The sequence below is a fragment of the Mastacembelus armatus genome, chromosome 6 (assembly GCF_900324485.2).
Source record: "Mastacembelus armatus chromosome 6, fMasArm1.2, whole genome shotgun sequence".
In the NCBI taxonomy this organism is placed as follows: Eukaryota; Metazoa; Chordata; class Actinopteri; order Synbranchiformes; family Mastacembelidae; genus Mastacembelus; species Mastacembelus armatus.
Genome location: NC_046638.1, coordinates 16818500 through 16841621, shown reverse-complemented (window position 1 = coordinate 16841621; position 23122 = coordinate 16818500). Strand labels below are relative to the sequence as shown.

The window sequence follows — 23122 nt, the reverse complement described above, 5'->3', positions numbered from 1 at the left end:
AAGTCAAATCTTCTATCAAATACAAGTTTGAGTTTCAAGATTGTGTAAACTAAGAAATAAAAATCTTCCTTTTTTTTTTCACATCCACATTTATTTTTTTTATATCCTGGTTGCACACACAGACAATGAGTTTTGATGTCAAAGAACAGTGAGCAGTTGATTTCAGAAAAGTCCAAATGTTGCATTGGAGTTGTTAAAGAGTGCACAGCAGTAGCTCGTCTCGACAACCATCATCAAACACTGTCAAAGGTAATTGGACATTGGAGCAAACCTCCCAGTCAGCCTCATCCTTCTCTTTTATTGTATTGTTATTGCCTTTTTCAGTGGACATGCTGAATAAATCTACAGATTTTTGTCATACACAAAGTTATAGTATTTCAAATATAAAACGCCACATTCCAATGAATTTCACAAGTTTTAATTAAGTATAACTGCCCCATTTCCAGAAATGGGCTCACAATGAATCCACAAAAAATATTCTGAAGGGTTTAAGGGACATGGACAAAAGAACGTAAGAGCAGACAATACAAAGCGTTAATATAAGAGATTATCATTACTGAACCAAAGCTGTTATAAATTACATCAGTCTGATTATGACAATCACTCATTCATTCACTCCATGAACAAAAGAAGAAATATCAGGTGATATTTAAAAGCCACACAGCCCTGGATTAAAGTTTTTGTTTCTCTATTAATAAAGAAAAAAAAAAAAAAAAAAAAAAAAAAAGGATGTGATATGTCCACCTGAGTTTGGGTGAGATTAACTACCCAGCACCCTATAACTCCTCTCTCTGTCTCCCTCAGTAACAATGCATCATCACAGCAATGACTGTCTATGGCACTGGGTTGGGCTTACCAAAACTTAGTTAATGAGTCAAAGCTGTGTGTAACTGTGTTGAGTTCATTTTCCTTTAAATAATCTATGATTCCGCTTTGCCCAAAGAAAGAGCACTTTGCTCTATTACTTAAAAAATCCTCGGTTTAGGAAACCCAACCCAACCTGCCATTTACTGCAGGTAACGTGAAAACTAAAATGACTTCACATGGCCAAAATGACATATTAGCTTGTTGCTAATACTCAGTGACACCCACACACACATACATACTGTACAATGATGCAGTTCAAATGCATTCTCAAGTCCTATGTACAAGGAGATTCCTTTTTACAGAGGAGATAGAGACAGAAGTCAAAGACAGGCTCGGTGGGAGATGAGGCACAATGTTCAACAGTTTGGTGTTTTTTTTTTTTTTTGTTTTTTTTTTTGTATTTACTTCCACAAAAGAAAGTGGTAGTAAAATGTTTGAATATATAGCTTTCATGAAAATTATATAACATCTGACTCTAGTCAATTTGAAATGTGGCTAGAACAAGAGCAGCAACATTTCATTCCTACACGTCTTAAACCTGGGAACCCAACGAGACTTTATTTGCTGGAACATTACCTAGTTTTTGGGGATCCCAGTTAAAAAAAAAAAAAAAAAAAATAACGAAACAAGAACAAAACAAGCTGTAAAACATTCATCTCACCTGGCTGCAGAAACCAAATCACCTGACTTCACAAGGGAGTCCTGGCTACAAAAAAAAAGCTGCAACCAAAAAGATATTTTTCCTAGTGTAAACAAGTGGATGTAAAATCTAGCAACATGCCAAAACTAGACTCCAAATCCATCTCCTGTGGATAAAAACATGAACACACTGCAGTTGCAGTATGGATGAGGCAAAACAGGGCTTTCTACTAATAACTAACACATCTGAGAAATGAAAAAGGTTTCAATACTGAATGGTCTGGAATTAAAAAAAATGTTAGAGTCACTTATTAGCAGATGCCTCCTCCTCTAAATTTTAAATCTGATCAGAATGAAGGAGGAATATTGAGATACTCAGCCAGAGCCTGAGTGACTTGTATCTGTGCCCAGGCATTAAGATCATGTCACTATTTACAGCATTTGTACATCATCACCTACTCCATAAGCATCAGGGCCGGAACAAAAAAAGAACAGCCCAACTTTCTGAGAAAATAACTGGTTTTACACACCATAAAAACTCAACTGCTCTTTAAACTGAAGAAACAGGAAATCTGTTTAAAACAATCTGTAAGTTCAGAGCGTTGCAGTACCAAAAGATATGGCATAGTAAATAAACACAGCTATTAGTGATTTGAAAAAAAAAAAACAAAAAAACAAAATGATTGAGAAAACAATAGAAACAGAATGAGTGTTTGGTTTCTTTAGATAAGATGACACAAATGTTTTCTGAATATTATTACACACATGCTTTCTAAATTACATCATGTGTACAGGCCCTGGCTTCAATCCTGATACCTTCATGTGTTGATGCAAATAATTACAAATTCAGGTATAACGAAAATAATAATAATAATAAAACAAATAAACAAAACAAAAAAACAATTGGACCAGGGGACAATAAAAGAACATGGCTATTAAAAATAATACAGTTTATTTAAAAATAAGAATCTAAGTGCAATCAGCCGGAGGGAGACTTAAACTGCAGTGTGATGGATAAACTTTTCCCCCATTTCCTATGCAAGTTAAAACGTAGTGAATCCTCTAAGAAAAAACTCTTTACACCGAAGTTGTCTGAGAACAATAACCACAGTACAAGTAGACACTAACACTAGCTGTGTCATTACTTCCTGTTGTCAATGTGTCTCTTGCTGTAACCAAATCCAGATGATAGATGATTAGAATGGTTTTAAAGCCAACTATTCATGTCCTGTATAATTACTGTCAGCAGTTACAGAGACCAGGGGCTGAATTTAGAGGCTTTACCACTGCAGTGACTGTGATGCACAAGTGTAAAAAATAAAAAAGATGCAACAGAAAGGAGATGGCTGATACGCAACGCAGAACGAGTTTAGACAAAAGATCACAGCGGTAACGTCTGAGGAACAAACGAAATCTTCCTGAAATGTCTTTGGCTGTAGCGTTTGGCAATTCAACAAAGAAAGAAATTTTGCTGATAGGTGAATTGCAATGCATTAACCAGTTGTGGAGAGAAAAGCACAGAGGAGAGATGGAGACAAGTTTAACAATCACCATGCACCACAGAGGGAGCTCTCCTCTGTCCAAATGCACACACACACACACGCACACACACGCACACGCACACACACACACACACACACACACACCACTATCTCTCCAAATTCCCTCATCAAACCATTCTCAGAGGACTGAGCAACAATCAACCAATCAAGTAAAAAGGTGTCCATTAGTGCAAATGTTAAAATAGATCTAAAGAAAAGAATACAGTGAAAATGGTCATGGTGTGAATGAGTGAAACAGGGCAGAGGGAAATAAAGGAACTGTGTGTGCTGCTCACAACATGCAGGGTCAAATAAACACAACAGTTTGCCATTTTGTGCTTTAGCTTCATTTAAAAACATCTGCCAAGTTCATGCAAATCCTTGTTTCACACCTGCATGTCTCCATGTTTGTGTCACGCTTAAAAGACTGAAAAGATAAACCAGCTCTCAGGTATTTATTTCTAACACCAGAGCACACTGTGCTAGTGAAAAGGCTGAATTGCTGTGTGTGTGCTTGAAAAATTGAAATGTCAATTTATAAATCAGCATGCTCTTTTATGTGCCTGTTTGTATGCGTGCAAATGTGTGTGTGTGTGTGTAAGCGAGAAACCAGACAGCCCGACAACCAAAGCTACAAATAACAGCAGTTATGCGTCAATAGAACATTTGCTGCTGTTACATGCGCTTCTGTGTGTCTGTGTGTGTGTGCGTGTGTGTGTATGTGTGGGCACCAATGAATAAAGTGCCTAGGAACAGGAAACAGGAGATGATGTTGGACATTTGGACGTTTGCTTTCACCGGCTTCACGTCAAGCTGGACTGCCAGGTTATGTTCTGGACCATGTCTCTCTCCAAACCCTGTGTGCGTTTGGTTCTTCTCTTGTATGACAAAATCTGGATCCTTGTGTTTTTCTGTTTTTGGTTAGAGTCCTCTGCGGCTTCTCATGTGTTTGGCTCTGGTGGCTCTTGTTTGGGCTGGGCTGGTTTGGTTCTTGTGGTTTGGATGTGTCTAGGTTTTGACTGGACTAGTTGGGCCCGGGTTTGAAGTTATGGCAGGAAGACAGGCGGTACTGGTTAAGCTGGCAGTGTGGTTGGTTGATGTGTTACAGTGGAACAAGCCAACAAGGCTTTTGCGACTGCAACGCTATGCTTGATGTTAAACATAGAGAGATTTGCTGCAGCTGATATTTAAATGCTAATAGTCTCATCGCCACAATGTAATAGATGTCGTTGTCACTTACAGGCTGCCATTACGTCTTACTGGTGGAAGCATGGCATCCAATCTGCAGTCACTGGATGGAAACAGGAACATGCTGAGCTCTGCCAGAATGCAGATTTCTTCACCACGTCCATCTGCAGCAGAGCTGTGGTACTGCCACACAGCAAAGAAATGATTTTGTTGGTTTCATTCCAAAACTCAATGCGACCACGTCACAAAGTCCTGGTCGGAGCGCTGGGTTGACTGTGCCAGCTGGGCGTGTCTGATTAGAGGAGTACATCTTAAAATCCACCAGGTAATGCTAATAAATGCTAGCTCCGATTTGTTTCTGGCTCATCTTGGGTTCGTGTTTAGGTTCAAAGTGTAGCATCTAAGCTGGACAAGAAACACTTTGTTGTTGCGGGCTGGGTCTGCCTGGTTAAGAATCTGGATGTGGGGTTAGACGTTCAGTCAGTAGCGGTACTAGATTTAGGATAGGCCAGAATGGGATATGGTTCTGGTTACATGTTCAGTGGGAGCTACTACTGGACTCAGGTCGGGCTTGACTGGTGGTCCGTGGGGCACTGTAGAGGGTCACTGAAGCTATGTGGTTATTCTGCATCACCTGAGGATGAAAACAGAGGAATTACAACAAATGGATAACACAGCTATTTCAAACAATTTCAATCAAACACTATCAATCAATAGCATAGTATAAAACCAGTCTATTCTACCTCCTGCCTCCAACATTTGACATCCAAATTAACAGTGTGGGCAAAATTCTGTCATTTCCTTTGAGAATTTCCTTTCCAATTCTTGCAACATTTGGTCCAATCCTGATTCAGTTTTTATTGAATTTGCTTTTGCAGCAATTGTGTTAAATGTGCCACTGTCACACAGTTCTGCACTGGTTATTCAGATCACTTTCAGTGAAATCTCTCTCTAAAAAAAAACAAGTGTTCTGACCTCAAAGATCATCCTCTGTAGTCCAAAGCAGAAGGTAGAGCCGAATGGGTTGGTGTTGTTGGCTGATGAGGACCTGCAAAACACAAACAGGAAAGACACTTATTTCAATAACGCATGAAATGTCTACTTGCTATAAAGACCATGCACCTCAAACATTGCATCTGCAAACCAATAAAACTGATGCTAATAAAGTATCTTGTCACAGCATAAGACACAGCTGTGTCTGTGATCCATATTACAGTCCCTGTGCATGCAAGAGCATTTGTATGGACTTTACCTGTGGAGCACTACAGGTTTTTCCATTGGGTGACCCAGCAGTTCCTGAATTTGATCCCACTGACAGAGAAACACAAAGTCAACCAATCATTCATGAGACTTTTGTGATGCTCAGTAAAAATGTTTGTTTATCCACTGCTGACACAGATCAGATGCTGTATCCTGTTTTTACTAAACCACAGACCATCTCCATAAGATTTTCTATTCCATTTTTCTTCTTGGGGACGATTCACGGACATTTTTAGTGGATAAAAGTTACATCACAAGACAAACAATTGAATTTCCCCTTGGGGATTAATAAAGTACTTCTTCTTTTACTATATGCCTTCCCTTGTACAATCATTAAATGATAACTGCCCTGTCAGTATAAAGCAGACATCATATTATTCAACCTTTCATGGTATGAAACAAAGGGTGTACTAGTGAGACAGAAGCATGTTTGAGAAGCCTGAGAAAAACACCTGAAATTTCACAGCTCTGTAACTCCAAAGAAAGAGGTGGGGAGTCCTAAATTACAAAGCTGAACTCACCAATAGAGACATGAAGCCAGGAGACCATATCAGTTCATCACAGCCCTGCCACAGCGCCATCTTGTGAATTTACAACAAAGCACTGACCTCTAGCAAAAAGTAACAGTTTCTACAAATTGTCTGTAACTGACCTTGCTGTAAGTGGTTAAGACACAGTCCTCTGTCTGAGAATGCGCTCCATCTAAAGTGCAAAGCCAGAAAAACAGAAACAAGATTAAAATGACAGCAGATTTAAAAAACATCACTAAACATCATATCATTTACTCTGAAACATGCAGAATTTTGACAGATTAATGGCTGAAATCTCTCACCTTTCTTAATGACTAATGGAATCCTAAAGTCACATCGATGATATCTGAGAAAAAAAATCAAAAACATTGACAAAAAAAAAAAAACAAAACACATTTATATTCTCTCTTCATCATCATCATCATTATCTCTTAGATGATATTATCCACTATATATGAAAAAAAAAGCACAGTAGAGAAACTGAGTACAAGAATCACGAAGACTGGAACAAGGTGATTACACAGCAAGATATTTACATATTGAAGTTGTAATGTCCAGGGTAGTTGGTATGGAGGACAAACTTCTTAACCAGGTGAGTTGTCGAGTCAAAGAGGATATCCTGAAATATAAAAACATACAATCATCAAAACTGCATTTGTGTTTGACCACACCAGCTCACTACAGTCTGATCTACTGCAAACTGTGGGCAAGTAAACTTGAGTGTGGGCTTAAGATAGTTACCCAAATAGGTCACAGCTTTATGTCTCAAAAAAAAAAAAAAAAAAAAAACAGCTGACAGATAGGCACAGATTAAAAAACTGTATTAGACAAAGACTTGGCCCAAAAAGCACCTAAAGAGAGGATTTTATGCAATAAGATCGAAAACATAATGACTTCCAATGTGGTAAGTAAGTGTAAGTGTAGAATAAACTAACTGGCCGAGCTTACGTACCACTCCGAGGGTGAAGTAGTTGAAGAAGTAGTCATTACATTTGGAAGGAACGTGCTTGTGAGGCGATGGAGAATGGATCTTCATCTATAATAAATGAGAATACAGGCTTTTTAATCATAACATTATGTCACTAATTAACTGATTTAATTAGTTTGGGTTAAAAGAAACCACTGAGTTGTCAAGAGTGACAGAAGATGTAGACCAGAATAAGACAAACTGCTTAGTTAAGACAAAACAAATCATTCTAACAGCTAGAGCAAGAAGACACACAGTATATAGACAGAGCTCCTACCTTGTCCTCAGACTTATAGAAGACTTTATGTGGTGATCCCAGAGCACCCAATACATCCTGACAGGAATCACCAAAGTGGATGCTCCGCTCTACAGACCTCACCTTAGTATCAGCCATCACACCAGGACCACAAGCTGCTTTCACACACAAAACAACAGGCAATCACTCAAGAGAAAGGACAGCTACCTGCAGCTGATTGTCCTGATTAGGGTTAGAAAAAAAAAAAAATACAACAGTGATCAATATGTTCTCAATTTAAAAATATTTAGTTTTGATCTACTGCCCCATGCAGCCACATCAGATATTACAGCAGAAATGTGAAAGAAAGTCAAAAGAGAAAAAACACCCACTTCTCAAGCTGTCAACACACACACAGGCACAGAGACGTATGTTACCTGCAGTGATGAGGCGGAGTTTGAGCCCCAGAGGCCCTGCATGATCTCTCAGGACATCCACACACTCTGCGTAGATGTTACCAAGGAAACAAGCCAATGGCATCGCCGGAGCTCTGAGTCCAGAGAGAAGACAGTGTGGGCCCCTTATTATTGATTATTGTACCTTCTGATTTCCAATGTTTTGTATCTGTAGCTCTTGCGGCTTTGGTTGTTTTTAAATTACTCTTTCAATTTGTAGCTAGTTTGCAATTAAATTTATTTATCATTTATCATTCATTTATCTATACATAACAATAAAACAACAACTATACCAAACAACGACTATCAAAGCTGTTTTTGTTTTCACTCAGTTAAACCATAAAAATTGAGGATTGTGCAGTCATGGTATGGCGGTTAGTGTGTGTGTCTGTGGGTGGGTGCGTGCATGCATGGGGGGGGTATATATATATATATATATATGTATATATATATATATATATATATATACACACACACTACCTTGTTTCTTGCAAGTTGTTGCCAGTGTAGATGTGCATCTTCTTTACCATGGCCCCATGTGGAATCTGCAGGGAGGCCAAACCCAGGGCAAAGTTAGGCTGCCAAGGCAAAACAACTGGGAGTAGTACAGTATACTATGGTATACTTTGTTCCTGCATCAACATGTACCCTAAAAGACACTGTTTACTACAAAACATGACTCAGCAGTGTCACAACAGCTACTTTTTTTTTTTTTTTTTTTTAATATAAAGAACGATGTGATGAGTTGAACTGAAAGAGGGAAGTTTTATGGTCCATTGTTTAAGATGGATGATGACAATGGACTTTCAGAAATATAGAAAACATCTTTTATGCAGTGGTTAAACGTTGGGATCAATGAGTGAGGAGATGAATTGAATTTCTCTTATGTGGTATATCTTCCAGTATGTCTGAAAGACATCGTGTAGTTTCAGTAGAAAGGGGATGGTGTTCTCTTTTGTTAAAAGTTTTCTTTTTTTTCCTCTTCAACTCAAAAAGAATCCCAAATGCATCCATCTGTCATGTCCCTCTCTAGACCTCTCCAATCCATTTGCACCTCTGTCTTCTGCCACCCCGGACCTACATACGGCCTCATCCGCTAACCACGTACCGGATCGTTCCGCTCCGGTTTCCCAACAACCCCCGTCACCCGCCAATGTCGTTCAGCGCCGTCACCTGCTCTCGCTCCCCTCTGACGACACCCGCCGCCCCCGCCTTAGTCCAAGTGCTCCTCGCGAAGCCCGTTGCCACGGCGGAAAACAGTCTCCATCCCGCTCAGCTACTACATCAGTGCGCCGTAGGATCCTTCGCGAGGCCGTGCTCAGGCACACTCACGGGCTCCCTAGCTACGGACCAACCGAACTGCCGCCTCCACCTTCCACCTCAGCACCCGATGTCACCGCCCCGCCTCCCCGCCAGTCAGCAAGACGACACGACTCAAACGGCCAACTACTGGCGTCTTCTCCACCCTCCCTTTTCCCCCCAACCACGTTAATCATCGGAGACTCAATTATAAGGAATGTACGCTTTTTCAACGCCACTACTCACTGTCTCCCTGGAGCTATGGCCTCTGACATCTTGGCCATGCTTCCTGGATTACTGCCAACACTTCCGTCTTCCATCTCTAGAGTGATTGTTCATATTGGAACTTGTGACACGTCACTCCACCGGTCTGAACTGACAAAAAAGGATTTTATCTCTCTCCTCAACCTCCTAAGCAACTGTGGTAAGACTATTTTAATGTCTGGTCCCATCCCCACGTTTGGAAGAGGCTCTGGCCGCTTCAGTAGAATCCTCAGTCTCAACACTTGGATCAAGTCTGTCTCCCTGTCCTACAATCTCCAATTCATTGACAACTTCAACCTCTTCTGGAACCGACCTGCCTTCTTTGCAGGAGATGGTCTGCATCCTAACTGCCTGGGCTCCCATATACTTTCCACCAACATTCAACATGCAGTTCACTGTACCCCACACACTAACACTGGACAATCTGTCCATTCTGTCCCACATGCCTGACTATCTGACTCCATACTACCAATCCCCTCCATCTGGTCATCCTCCCGACCTCAGCCTAGAAAATCAGGTATACGCCAGATCAACCACTCTGTACTAGCTAACATCCCCAGAAACATGGACTCGACACCTTTCCACAACACTCATTTTGGGCTTCTTAACGTTCGCTCCCTCTCTCAAAAAGCATCCCTCATCTTTGACATTATTCTTAAACACAATCTCGACATCCTGTGCTTAACTGAAACCTGGCAGCAGCCCAACGACTTCACTGAACTTAATCAATCTATTCCTCCTGGCTTCACATATCTCACCCATCCACGCCTCTCGGGACGCGGTGGCGGCCTCGCCATACTGTACAACCTTAAATACAAAATATCCATCCACCCCACTATCACCTTCCAGTCCTTTGAAGCTCTCATAGCACGTATTCATGGTCACACACCAACCTTCTTGGCCACTATCTACCGCCCACCAAAACCTAACCCGACCTTCTTGGACGAACTGTCTGACCTCTTAGCTGACCTCATCTCTCTGTCAGCCAACATAATTCTTCTTGGTGATTTTAACATCCACTTCGACAATCCCAACAACACCGCTACAAAAGACCTAATTTCCTGTCTGGACAGCTTTGGGCTCCAACAATACATCACCTCCCCAACACATTCTCTAGGCCACACCCTCGACTTAGTCTGCTGCTCTGGCGTCACAGTTCAGTCATGTTCTACCCTCGACACCTTCTTCTCCGACCACAAACTAGTCTGCTTTAACTCCAAACTACCTCTCTTCAAAACCCACCTCTCCCGCACCATCACCTTCCGTAACTTAAAGAACATCGACCTCCCCTCCTTCACTGCTGCTCTCAACAACCTTTCATGTACTAATTACACACCGTCCCTCTCCAACATGTTATCCAATTTCAACTGTGAGCTACGAAATCTACTCAACACCTTCGCCCCACTCAAAACTAGATCTGTATCCTTTACGCACTCTGCTCCATGGTACACACCCGAACTCCGCCTCCTCAAAACCCAAGCCCGCCGCCTTGAACGTCTCTTCAAAAAAACCGGTTCATCCACCCACAAGGACTTATACCTAAACCACATACTGAAGTACAAGCAAACCATTACTCAAACAAAATCTGACTTCTATGCCTCGCTTATTGTATCCGCCTCTGGCTCCACGCGTTCCCTCTTCTCCACTGTCAAAAATTTATTGGGCCCTCCCGATACTCCTCTCTTCCCCTCACTCTCCACCACCTTGTGCAATAACTTCCTGGATTTCTTCTCATCAAAAATCGAAAATATACACCAGCAATTTCCCCCCATCTGTGACACTGCGAACTGCCTCCACTGTACCCTTCCCTCTCTACCAGTATCCTCCCTGCTTTCGAGTTTTATCATTCCACCCACCACGGTTATCTCTTCCCTGATCCTCAAATCCAAACCCTCAACCTGCAAACTTGACCCCCTACCAACCAACCTCGTCAAGCTCTGTCTCCCCTCTCTCCTTCCTCATCTTACCCACATTATTCACACTTCCCTCAGTTCTGGCATCGTACCCCCATCACTCAAGACAGCCATCATCTCACCAATTCTAAAAAAACCTGGTCTCGATCCTGCCGACCTTAACAACTTCCGCCCTATCTCCAATCTCCCGTTCCTCTCCAAAATCCTGGAAAAAGTTGTTCACCACCAGGTCCATACCCACCTTTCCGCCAATAGCCTATACGAACACTTTCAATCTGGTTTCCGCCAACTTCACAGCACTGAAACTGCCCTGGTCAAAATCACCAACGACCTCCTAGTAGCCGCAGACTCTGGCCTTGTCTCCATCCTCATCCTCCTTGACCTAACTGCAGCTTTTGACACCATCTCACACAATATTCTCCTCCATCGCCTTGCTTCCATCGGCATAGCCGGCTCGGTCCTCTCATGGTTCACCTCCTACCTATCTGACCGCACCCAGTCCGTCCATCTCCAGAACTTCCACTCCCAGCCCTCTACTGTCAGTTGTGGCGTGCCTCAGGGCTCTGTCCTGGGGCCCCTCCTCTTTATTATTTATCTCCTTCCTCTCGGAAATATCCTTAGGCTACATAACATCAATTTCCACTGTTATGCAGACGACACCCAGCTCTACCTCTCTGCTGCTCCATCTTCTACCCTCCCCCCTCCCTCCCTCCTTACCTGCTTACATAATATCAAATCCTGGTTCACCCATAACTTTTTGAAACTCAACCCTGACAAAACTGAAATTCTCCTCGTGGGCACCAGATCCACCCTTTCTAAAACCAGCACCTTCTCCATTCAAATTGACAACAATACTGTCCCCCCCTCCCCCCAAGTTAAAAGCCTGGGTGTCATCCTAGACGGTACTCTCTCCTTCACTCAGCATATCAATACCACTACCCGGTCGGCCTACTCCCATCTCCGTAACATAAACCGCATCCGTTCCTCACTCACCACCGATAGCACGGCAATACTCATTAACGCCTTTGTCACCTCTCGTTTGGATTACTGTAACTCACTCCTCACTGGTCTACCTCTCAAATCACTTCGCAAACTTCAACTTGTCCAGAACTCTGCTGCCCGAATCATCACCAGAACTCCATCCTCACATCATATCACCCCTGTCCTTAAACAACTTCACTGGCTCCCTGTGTCCTTCCGTATAAACTATAAAATCCTCCTTCTCACCTACAAAGCCCTCCACTCTATTGCCCCACCATACATCACTGAACTACTTCATATCTATTCTCCGCCTCGTCCTCTCCGCTCCTCCAGTTCCACTCTCCTCTGCACCCCTACAGCGCGCCTGGCCACCATGGGCGCTAGATCCTTCAGCCACACTGCGCCCCGCCTTTGGAACATTCTCCCTCATCGCATCCGGTCGTCTCCGGACTTATCAACTTTTAAATCATCACTCAAAACATATCTGTTCCGTATAGCGTTTTCCACCTAACTCTCTTAACTTCTCAAAGCAGCCCGTGATGTCCTACCACCCTCTGCCTATTTCATATTGTCTCATACTGTTTCATATTTGTTGTTCTGTCATCTGGGTTTCTGTATTTCAATTTACTTGTACTGTACTTCGCCCACTTCCTAGATAATCCACGCTTTTGCCTTTACATTCTCTCCCGCCGTTTATGTATTCTTGTTACTGTTGTTTTAATGCACTCTATGTATATCATGCTGTATGCTTCCTTTTCTATCTGTAAGGTGATCTTGAGACTTTGAAAGGCGCCATGAAATAAAATGTATTATTATTTTATCCACTCAAACAGGAAACAAGCTTCAGATGAGTGTTGGGACTGTCAAAAAGAGATGCAAATATTCCAGCTAAAACCATGAATAGATGCTATCACTTGCACCTGCTCACAACTACAGAGATAAGTGAGCAACTTGTTCTGTTTCAGTGAATCTGCTACTGGAGGCATCACATATTCAGTATATTTCTGCTGCAAATGCCAGACAGTTAAATAAAACGATGTAGGAAGAAGAAAGAAAAACTGTCAATGGGACATGAAGTCAGCTGAGGTGAACTAAACGTGAAAGACAGCAGTAAAGACATCACTCTATGAGCTGTACCGTTACAGTAGCTAGCTGCAGAAAGGAAGAGACAGCAGAGCAGCTGGTTCATGACATGTACCACCCAGTACATCAACAGCTGTATCGCTACAGACACTACATCACAAGAGCTTCTGGCTAATTATATGAGTCTTAATGCAAAACCAAAGCAACATAAACATCAACACAAACATAAACACAGGGTTTGCAGTCTTTTCACAATGAAAATCTGAACTACTGCTGCTGGGAAATGCAGTTGTCTTGGAGAATTTAATTATGAGCTCATTTTGCAGGAGTTAACACAAGTCCCTGAACTCCCAACTGCAGTTAGTTTTACATAAACACAGTAATGAGTCTCTGACATCTCAACAGAGCAGCTCATATTGAGTTCACTTTGAGAAGTGTCACAGTTCCTTTCAGTGATCACTGATATCAAAGAACAAAACCTTTTGGGCCTAATATCAAACAAGCACCAAAACAAACCAGTTCTCAATCTGCATTTGGAATCTTTATTCAGTCCTACATTATTTATGATAACACCAATCGAGCTGACAGGGACTGAGGAACATGCTCACTGGGCTTCACCCCAGACCATCAATATGAAAAGCAATCACTTAAATCACAAGGCTGCCCTGATTCCCCGAGGATGTGAAGAACAAACCGCTCAGCTCTTCTTCAGGTGGCTGACAAGAGATCGATCAAATCATTCTCACCTCATATTTTGGGGCTTCATTCCAGGAGTCCAGTTGGAAAGAGAAAGACAGTCCTCTAAAGTTGAGATGGAACAACTGCTCTGCAGCATTGTAGACTGAACGATAAGAGGTAAACAGAAACAGATTTCACAAAAGAGATATACTAGACCCAGTGCACATTGAGTTCTACAATATACGAGTACAAGTCTTCTAATTTATGGGTTGTCAGTGAGACATTTATGAAACCAAGCCTTTGGAAAATACCTCCAGGGTGTGTAGCTCCAAATGACTGGTCTATTTGCTCTATTGTAGGGGCAATGGCCTGAGAGTTGAAATGGACTCCACTGAATCATAACACACATACACACAGTGTTAAATTAACAAACATGTAATTATAAATATACTATGACTATTATATGCTGTACAGCAGCTTTAGAACGTATTCAGACCCATTTACTCTGTGTGTTACAGATTTAATTTTAAATGTTAACTTTCTATTTTTGCCCATCAAGCTACACACAATCAGCCATAGTTGCAAAACATGTTTCTAGACATTGTAACAAATTTAACAGCAGTGTTTAGGCCAACTGAACTGATTGGGCAAGGTGTAGAAAGACACCCACCTGTGTATATGTCATGACACAGCATATCAGGATGAAACCAAGTCATGAAGAACCAAGAAACTGTGGTAGAGCTCTGTGATAAAACTGTTATGAGGCATAGATAAAGGTAAGGGTAGGAACCCATTTCTAAATCATTGAAATGGAAGACGTTTGGAGCCACAGGAACAAGTGTGTAACATGTTCTCACTTTGTTCGTATGTGTTAGTGTGTATAGATTTATGGGCATGATAACACCACAGGTTTATCCATTTAAAATTAAATCTACAGCACAACTACAAAGTGTACAAAAGGAGAAATGGTCTGAACACTTTCTGTCAGTGTACATATATGCCTGTAGGTTAAAGTCGCCCAACATTTAACAATATTTCTACTCACCAGTATTTCAACTTGACTTTGCTCAGGTCATACACTTCAATCACCTGTCACCCAGAAAGATGAGAAAGTCAGGCTACAAAACAAACGATTAGTTAAGTGTGATATCTTTGTTAATTTTCTACAAATGCACATTCCTACAATTGTCATCAGCTGCTACGTCTAATACCATTGCCCTCAGTCTTTAATATCTGCCGTGTATTGAGAGGCAGTCTCTCTGCAAACGATCTGCCCACACATCACTGGTACTGTGATGTTGCCCCTTCTTCCATTATCAAATCAACTATCTTCACCTTGAGTTTCTGATTTGTGGCATCAAACAGCAGTTTAATCCCATCCTGAGTCAGGTTCAGTATGAGGTCATGGCTGAGTGGTGTCTGGAGGGGAGATAAACAAACTAATCATCAGTGAGCAGGGGGGACATGCCCCCATGCAGAAGACAATCAGGCAATCAGAACATGCTGATTCTGAAGACGACTTCAGGGAAATGGGACATGCACTATAAACTATACAATGAATCTTGAACACACCTGCTTAAATAGACAACACAGCTTCCACTTGTTCTTAGATTAGGGTTAAATATGAGCTACAGGGCTTTAATAAACAACCTTCCTAACTGACCTATTATAGATATTAAGAATCATGAATTGATATTTGGATTTTGAGAATGATTTAAAGAATATAGGACATGTATAGGCTAATATCCCTTTATAAACACTCACATATGTCCATTTTGAAATACATGTCCATTAATGCAAAAGAAAGATGTGCAATAATGTGGATAATTTATGGTTGACAAAAGAAATGTTTTAGCACTCTCTGGAGGATAAACTCTGCAATGACAACATATGTTCTAAATTACATTAAACATATTGTATCTCTGGTATTTCTTGCTGCTTATCAGTTGAGATACAAGCCCAAAATAGGACCTTTGTGGAAGCTGATCTATATAATTGTGAGAAAGAGCAAGAAAATGCCCATTTGGCCACCGTACCTGTTCACTGTATAGCACCTGGACATTTTTGATGATGCGGCAGTGTTTCTGTAAAATAGAGATGCCCTGAGCCAATGGCATCCCTAAAAACACAGACGTATAAACACACACAGAAGAGGAAAGGAGAATATTTCATACACAGCCTTAATGCTTAGCAGTTAAACAAACAAACAAACAAATAAAACAAAAACAAAGAGCAAGCATTCAAGGAAATCATTTTAAATGTGGCTTCTAAAATGAATAAATGGCTGATAATCTGATTCTCCTCTACCTTATGTGGGAGTTATGCTTTTCTAACTTGAAAGAGTTAAAGAGTTGCTGTGTAACCCACCTAAGGCGAACTCCCATTGCTCATTTCCTAGTGATCTCTCAGGCACCACTTCCAGATCCAGCATTGGCAAGTAGTAGGGGGCAGCTCACCTCAAGACACAACGGGGCCCTGTGAGGGACCCTCTCTGTCCGCCTGTCTCCCTGATCACAGCACTGTTTCTCAAGTCTCAGCCGGCTACTTTCATTTAATTCACAACGCTACCTGTCTGTTGCAAAGCTACCATCAAACAGCCTCTCAATGTGCGGCTCACAGTACAGAGCAGACAGTGCATCAACGTCATATGCTCGATATCACCAAGGAGGAACGATAAAGTGGGTAAATATGTCTAATGATATCTAATGATGATAACGGAGGGTTTTTTTTGACAAGTCTTCAACAGCTGAACGAGTCACCCAGCAAAGGTTGACAGCTTGCACACAAACACATTACGCAACCTGTCAGCACATGTACAACGTGCAGGGCCAGCTGTCCGCTAACCTGGGACTTGGATGTGTGGTTTTAAATCGATACGGATAAAAAAGAAAAAAAGCAGCTGAACTGACCCAGGGTCAACAAGCACACAGGTCAGACTCAACCGTGTCCACCAGGCTCAACATCTGCCTGTCCGGCCACGCTCTCGTGTCTCGAGCAGGCCAGACCAGCACCTGGTCCTGGGACTAACAGCTCAAAAGCACCGAGGCAGCAAATATCTCGTCCAAAGCCGACGGCTCTGCCTGTCAGCTGCCGTGATCTGTCGCTGTCGGCCGGTTACGAAAAGCACCACAGCTCGTTTCTGTGCGCCAAGGGCTAACGTTAGCAGAAGAGCTAGCTGCGTAATGCCAATAAAGTATAAATAAAAACAACGTTTGTGCAGAAATAACAAAATTCAAGACAAGAAAAATCAGTGTCGCGGTTTGACGACATAAACAAAGAAAGCACGCCAAGCCCTCGGCTGTCTCTGCCGCTTTTCTTTTTTCCCTTCGCCGAAGGTTCGAGCTCGGAGCTAGCTCTGCTCCCGCTAGTCCTGTCTGAGAGACGCTTCCCTCGTTACTCTGCAGACCCTAATCTGGTAAATGCCCACCGTGCCCCTTCCTCGACTTTAACGCCTCTTCAATGTCAGACGCAGATAAGAGCAACACAGTGTCCAAACAACAGCAACTTCAGCCATCAACAACAGCCAGCAGGATCAGCTGATCATTCAACTTCCTGTGTTGGACGCACGGTTCTGGGTGACGTGATGGCGTCACGGTCAGCTGACACAGTCCACTTAAAGCTGCTGCAAAGAGTTTCCCCAAATGTGTTTCTAAATGTGCCACATGGCAGAGCTTTAGGTTCTTTAGATGCAGGTTAGCGCCCTTATGTTTATACAGCGTGTATCCTTATCTGCCATGCTGGCATTGCACTGAATTAAAAACAAAATAGTTTTGGTATGTAAACAAACAGAGAAGTGTGAAATGAAATGAAATGAATGAGGCCCAGTGGTTTCTGTGTTCGCTAATTTAGACACTCCTTCTAATCCTAAGCAGCTTTTGACCACAGAGCCCTCTAGCCTCTTTTGGAAGATTTAGAGAATAATGATCAGTTTTTCTTCTCACTCATAAGAGTCCATTTCTGATGATGCATAGGCACGTTTTGTTTTTCTTTCAGTTGCTTCTCTTCCAGCTCACTGACCTCTTTCCAGCTTTTTCCAAGAATTGCTCCAATCCTGTTGTTGTCCACCCTGGCAGTCTGAAGACTAGTCTGGCTTGGCATGATGAGCTGTTCTTTTTCTTTCATCTTGGTGCATTCAGTCCCTTCATCTTGAGTGTGAAGACTGTGCTGATGGAAGGATATATGGCCTTTTTCTGACTTATTGCCTTTTTGTGCTTTTTTTGTATCTAGGCAGCATGGTGGATTGGTGGTTAGCAATGTTGCTTCACAGCAAGAAGGGTTCCTGGTTTGAAATCTGACAGGGGCCTCTCTGTGTGGAGTTTTCATGTTCTCCCTGTGCTTGTGTGGGTTTTCTCCAGGTACTCTGGTTTCCTCCCACAGTCCAAAAACATGTATGTCAGGTTGATTGGTGACTCTAAATTGCCCATAGGAGTGAGTGTGAGTGTGTGAGGTTGTTTGTCTCTATGTGGCCCTGTGATGGACTGGTGACCTGTCCAGGGTGTACCCCTGCCTTTCACCCAAAGAGAGCTGGGATAGGCTGCAGCAGATCCCTGTGACCCTGGTTAGGAATAAGTGAGTATAGATGATGGATGGATGGATGTGTCTAAGTGATTGTCTCCTCTCTACAATTTTTGTCATCATCCCAATACAAATTGGATTACAACTGTGGGTGCTGACAAAATTTAAAAAATACATTTAAATCAACAGCAAGAACTCTTTTTAAAACAGTGTCCCTACTGGGGGACAACAATCCACAGCAACCACTACTGACAGTTTCACCAGAGATCCATCCATCCATCTTCTATACCCGCTTTTCCTGGCTCAGGGTCACGGGGATCTGCTGGAGCCTATCCCAGCTCTCTCTTGGGTGGAAGGCAGGGGTACACCCTGGACAGGTCACCAGTCCATCACAGGGCCACATAGAGACAAACAACCTCACACACTCACACTCACTCCTATGGGCAATTTTAGAGTCACCAATCAACCTAACATGCATGTTTTTAGACTGTGGGAGGAAACTGGAGTACCCGGAGTAAACCCACGCAAGCACAGGGAGAACATGAAAACTCCACACAGAAAGGCCGGGATGCAAACCCACGACCTTCTTGCTGTGAGGCAACAGTGCTAACCACTCAGCCTTCACCAGAGATTATTTGTGTAATTCCATTTTTTTTAATGGGTAAACATAATAAAAACAAAAACGTATTCCAGAAACATTCTTATGAAATATATATCTACAGGCTCAGATACTGTAAATAGTCCCATATTCAAATTCACTATCATAAAATAGCCACTTATGTCCAGATAGTTTTCAGGACAGATATTTTGATTTGTCATCGAAAAGAAAGCACCAGATGTAAGGACTGAAATGAACGATGAATTAACTTGTTTAGTTGCTTCAGTTTACCAATCCCTAACAACACTGATATTTTACATTGACAAAAGGCAGCGCTAAACTGGGAAGAGCTTGTTGTCCTGCAAAACAAACTGGACACTGAAATAAATGTCAGTTAAGCACAGGCTGGACACACTGACAGTCCTGAGGTCTGATCCCATAAAGTGGAAACATGTGTGGTTGGAGCTGTGTACACATTTCAGTGTAAAGATCAGAAACAAATACAAGAATTCATATGTGTTTATTATGAAAAACATCCAATGTTTTTTTCAACTGAATATCTCATACTTCAGATTCCTCAAAAAGGACAAGCTTAACCATAGGGAGGACGGGCCACACACACAGGAAAGAGAAATTTAAAGGATGTATACAAGCCACTATATAATTATAGAGTTCGTGGGATCTCTAAATGAAACCAAAGTATAAATAACTTAAACAAATAAGAAGATAAACAGTTTAAGTAAAAAAAAAGTTTGTGGTTTATGTTTTACCTTAATGCCTGCATTAAGAAAATTGAAGGACAGAGTATCAACATGGGCAAAACAACTAAAATATGGCATAATGACACATTACATGAGTGTGGTGGGGATGGGCGATATACAGTTGTTTCTTTCTAACTAAATACTAGTAATTTAACACTGGATCTAAACGTCCTTACTGATGTTTTCGCCTGAGTTCAAATCAATAAAGACGACTAGCAATAAACCTGCACCACTAATTGTAGATCTGGCAGATTTAATGAGACCACCCATAAAGTCTATCAGGAAACAGCTGTATTGCTGTTTGACTTGTGCCAGAATAATCTCTCCATTGTACAGACATAACCAACTTAAAGATTCTAATACATACACAAATTGTAAGGTGTTAATTTTGACAGCCTTAACCAACATGAGCTGTATGTTCCCAGATTGCCTGATGCTTTCCTCTGTCACCTTCATCCTCACGTCCTCATTCAGACTCTTTAACCTCATGTCACCAATGTGTCCCACCTGTTGGACATTTCAACATATCATTATCAAACTTAGCTGAGTCACCAAAACTTACCACTTATCACAAGGAAGGCACCCCCACAGCAAATAATATTTTCCACATTCTTGAACTAATTGAGCCTAATTGAGTGACAAGGCCAGTTGATTCTGCAGGGTGAGTATACTCTGAGAAAAAGTGCATCGTAAAAGCTTTTCTCCCCAGTCTCTGTGGGAAACATATTGCTGCACCCTGACCTTGATGATTTGGCCTTAAGAGTTTTTGTTAGTGAGCTGTAGATTGATGAATTTGTTATCATGTGTATTTAAAGAGCATCTTTTGGTTCTTTAGCATCTTGAATGTTTTGTAAAATAACATAACCTCTCTAACCTGTCAGGCTGGGGTCCTCTCATTATCGTTATTAGATAGTTTGAGCTTTCAATTACATTATTTAATTTTAATTTGAACTGTAATTCAATATTTCTTTACTTCTTAAGCATCTTGCGAAATGTTACAGATCACAATCAACTGACTTTAAAAAAAAATCATCAGTTTTCATGAAAAGCTCATAAAATCCATACTGAAAGGGAAGAAAAAACATGAATAAAAGAATTTTCTTGGTTACAATATTTGTAATTAAACTGTTGAGTGCAGTAAATGTAAAACACACTAGAAAATGAAATGAGCTTTTAGTTGCACAATATAAAAACATTTGTCATTTGAGTCAATCCACATACAATGTATTTAAACAGGAAGTGTGGATTTCATTAAAAAAAAGAAATAATAAAAATAACCTTAATAAAAAGAACACATGAAAAACAAAAGCAACAAAAATCCTCAGAACTCCCAAATTTCCAGAACTTTTTTTAAACTCCGCTTTACATAAAATAGCCTACTGCTGCTACTACTAGTTCATAACAAAGCTAGAAGATGATCAAAAATGAATGCATATACAGAGGTGAGAAATAATATAAAAAGTAAACATCATGACTTTCACACAAACAAAATGATAAGATAACAAAATATACCATTTCATTACACTAGTGCTGTAACAGGACATAGGGGATAGGATTTAGACTGCATTTAAGCTTTTACATTTCTTTAATGATGAGGAATATCTGGGTGATTGATCGAGTAATAGATGGATTCCACAGCTCACCTGGACGGTACAGTCTATGATCTGAGCTGATGAATTATTAATGCTGACTGAAATTCAATTTTTCTATAGTAGAAGTGATGCATGACACAAGCACCTGATGCTGATAATGAATTACAGCAGTATGTTAACACTCATCGCTGCTCTGTAAAAACCATATATCTCCAGCATGTCATGATCTATGAATGCTTCACTTTTTCTAAAAAAAAAAAAAAAAAAAAAAAAAAAAAAAATCACAAGATCCTCAGTCTCGATTTCACGACGTAGCCTCAAATCACCCGGCTATTCCTAACCAAAGCACTGAGTACTCTGATGATAGGCTGCATATGAAACGACAGAAAACATAGGTAGGCTGGTGTTTGGTTTCATGCACATAAAGAAAATCCATTTGGAGAACAAGACTGATTGTATCACATAGTGCAAAACCCATCGGGAGACAAAGGACATAAACACCCCCACAAAAACACCCTGTCATTTCCCCGATTGCTTCCAGAGCCAAAGATAGCAGAGTTTCTAGCAGTTTTTTTTTGTTTTTTGTTTTTTTTTTGTCTACCGTCCTGCCTTGACATTGTTACTACATACCTGTGATTGTTTTTTCTGGGCATCTGACCATACCAAAGTTTTAAAGAGATGATAAATATTATAGTACAGCAAACACTTCTTAACCTACAGCCTGGCAGAATTCTCTATGGACGCTCCCCTCCCACTTTTTAAATGCAACTCATTTTCCCCTTTCTTTGACCCCCCCCCCTTCCAGCAAAGTGAACTTTGGTCTCAGAAAACAGCAGGTTTCAGGAAGTGAGTTGGGTATACTGCGGCTTAACATGTTCACAATTGTGAAGTGTTGCACAACACTGAACAATGCAGAACATTTCCTTTTCTTTTTATTGTCTTTTGATGCATGTGCTACTGGTAATCCTGACCAACAAGCCCTGACCATGACCCTGAGCCAAACACAGCTCTCTTTTCTCTCATCCACTACTTTTAATGGCATTCATACTGCTTTACAACGCCTCTCCATCCTTTTTCAACATCCTGTATTATTAGAAAATATACTTTTGATACTCAAAACTCCCGCTATCCATCAAATCATTTTAGACCTGGACAAAAAAAAATATTAAAACAAGTTTTGAATGACTTTATCTTCTCTTTATACACTTTGTCTAAAACACCCTGAATCAGGAAACAACTTCAACTTCAACTACATATGTCACATTTACAATATAATGCTCATGTTCCTTCCTCTGTATTTAAATATAATCAGTGACTTTTCCTCCAGGTCTGGTGTGTCCTTAATCCTTCTTCTCTAGGGCTTTTATTCACTTTCAATCAATTCAGGAAGTTTATTTTTATCTACATTCAAATATTCAAAAAATGTTTGGCATGTGGAAACTGTCATATCAAAGCTGTTAGGAAATAATGGTGAACAATTGGTCTACAATTGCTGTTTTGGTTGATTCCCTCCCCACCACCCCTCTTGATTGTATTGAACATGAATGGACTTCAAGCCCCTGGTTTTCTTCTCTTCCTCCTTCATCTACTTCCTCGTCCTCGTCAGCGCATCTTATGTTCCACATCAGCGTTGGCCATGTTTGAGCCAGGGCTGGGGTCCTGCTGTCGTCTGGACTGGGGAGAGAGAGGGATGGAAGGATGAAAGCGGGAAGGAGAAAAGAGGACAGGAGAGAAGGGAAGGGCAGGAAAAAGAGTG

General features: G+C 41.2%; 2 protein-coding genes across 6 annotated transcripts in view; both read right to left on the bottom strand.

The window, feature by feature from the left end:
* Window positions 1–85: 85 nt before the first annotated feature.
* phaf1 (phagosome assembly factor 1) lies at window positions 86–17435 on the bottom strand. 2 transcript variants are annotated; one of them, XM_026311023.1, is made up of 16 exons: window positions 16268–17435; window positions 15937–16019; window positions 15236–15319; window positions 14946–14989; window positions 14212–14291; window positions 13969–14063; window positions 8163–8260; window positions 7665–7777; window positions 7270–7403; window positions 6978–7061; window positions 6562–6644; window positions 6328–6371; window positions 6148–6197; window positions 5488–5546; window positions 5211–5283; window positions 86–4869 (listed from the first exon to the last, which is right to left on the bottom strand). In XM_026311023.1, exons 1-16 carry the CDS (start codon window positions 16329–16331, stop codon window positions 4774–4776), a joined length of 1284 nt encoding a protein of 427 aa, XP_026166808.1. In that variant the 5' UTR covers window positions 16332–17435; the 3' UTR covers window positions 86–4773. The 2 variants fall into 2 exon arrangements, with proteins under 2 accessions (XP_026166808.1, XP_026166809.1); XM_026311024.1 differs by having other exon boundaries at window positions 8163–8227.
* A 3495-nt stretch (window positions 17436–20930) lies between these two features.
* Window positions 20931–23122, bottom strand: part of cbfb (core-binding factor subunit beta) — a 33402-nt gene continuing 31210 nt past the window's right edge. For 2 of the 4 annotated variants that reach the window (XM_026311183.1, XM_026311185.2), the window contains one exon: window positions 20931–23035. In XM_026311183.1, coding sequence (XP_026166968.1) covers window positions 22991–23035 — 45 coding nt within the window. In that variant the 3' untranslated portion in view covers window positions 20931–22990. Of the gene's footprint in view, window positions 23041–23122 lie in introns of all 4 variants that reach the window. The other 2 variants (XM_026311182.1, XM_026311184.1) reach the window with 1 other exon arrangement.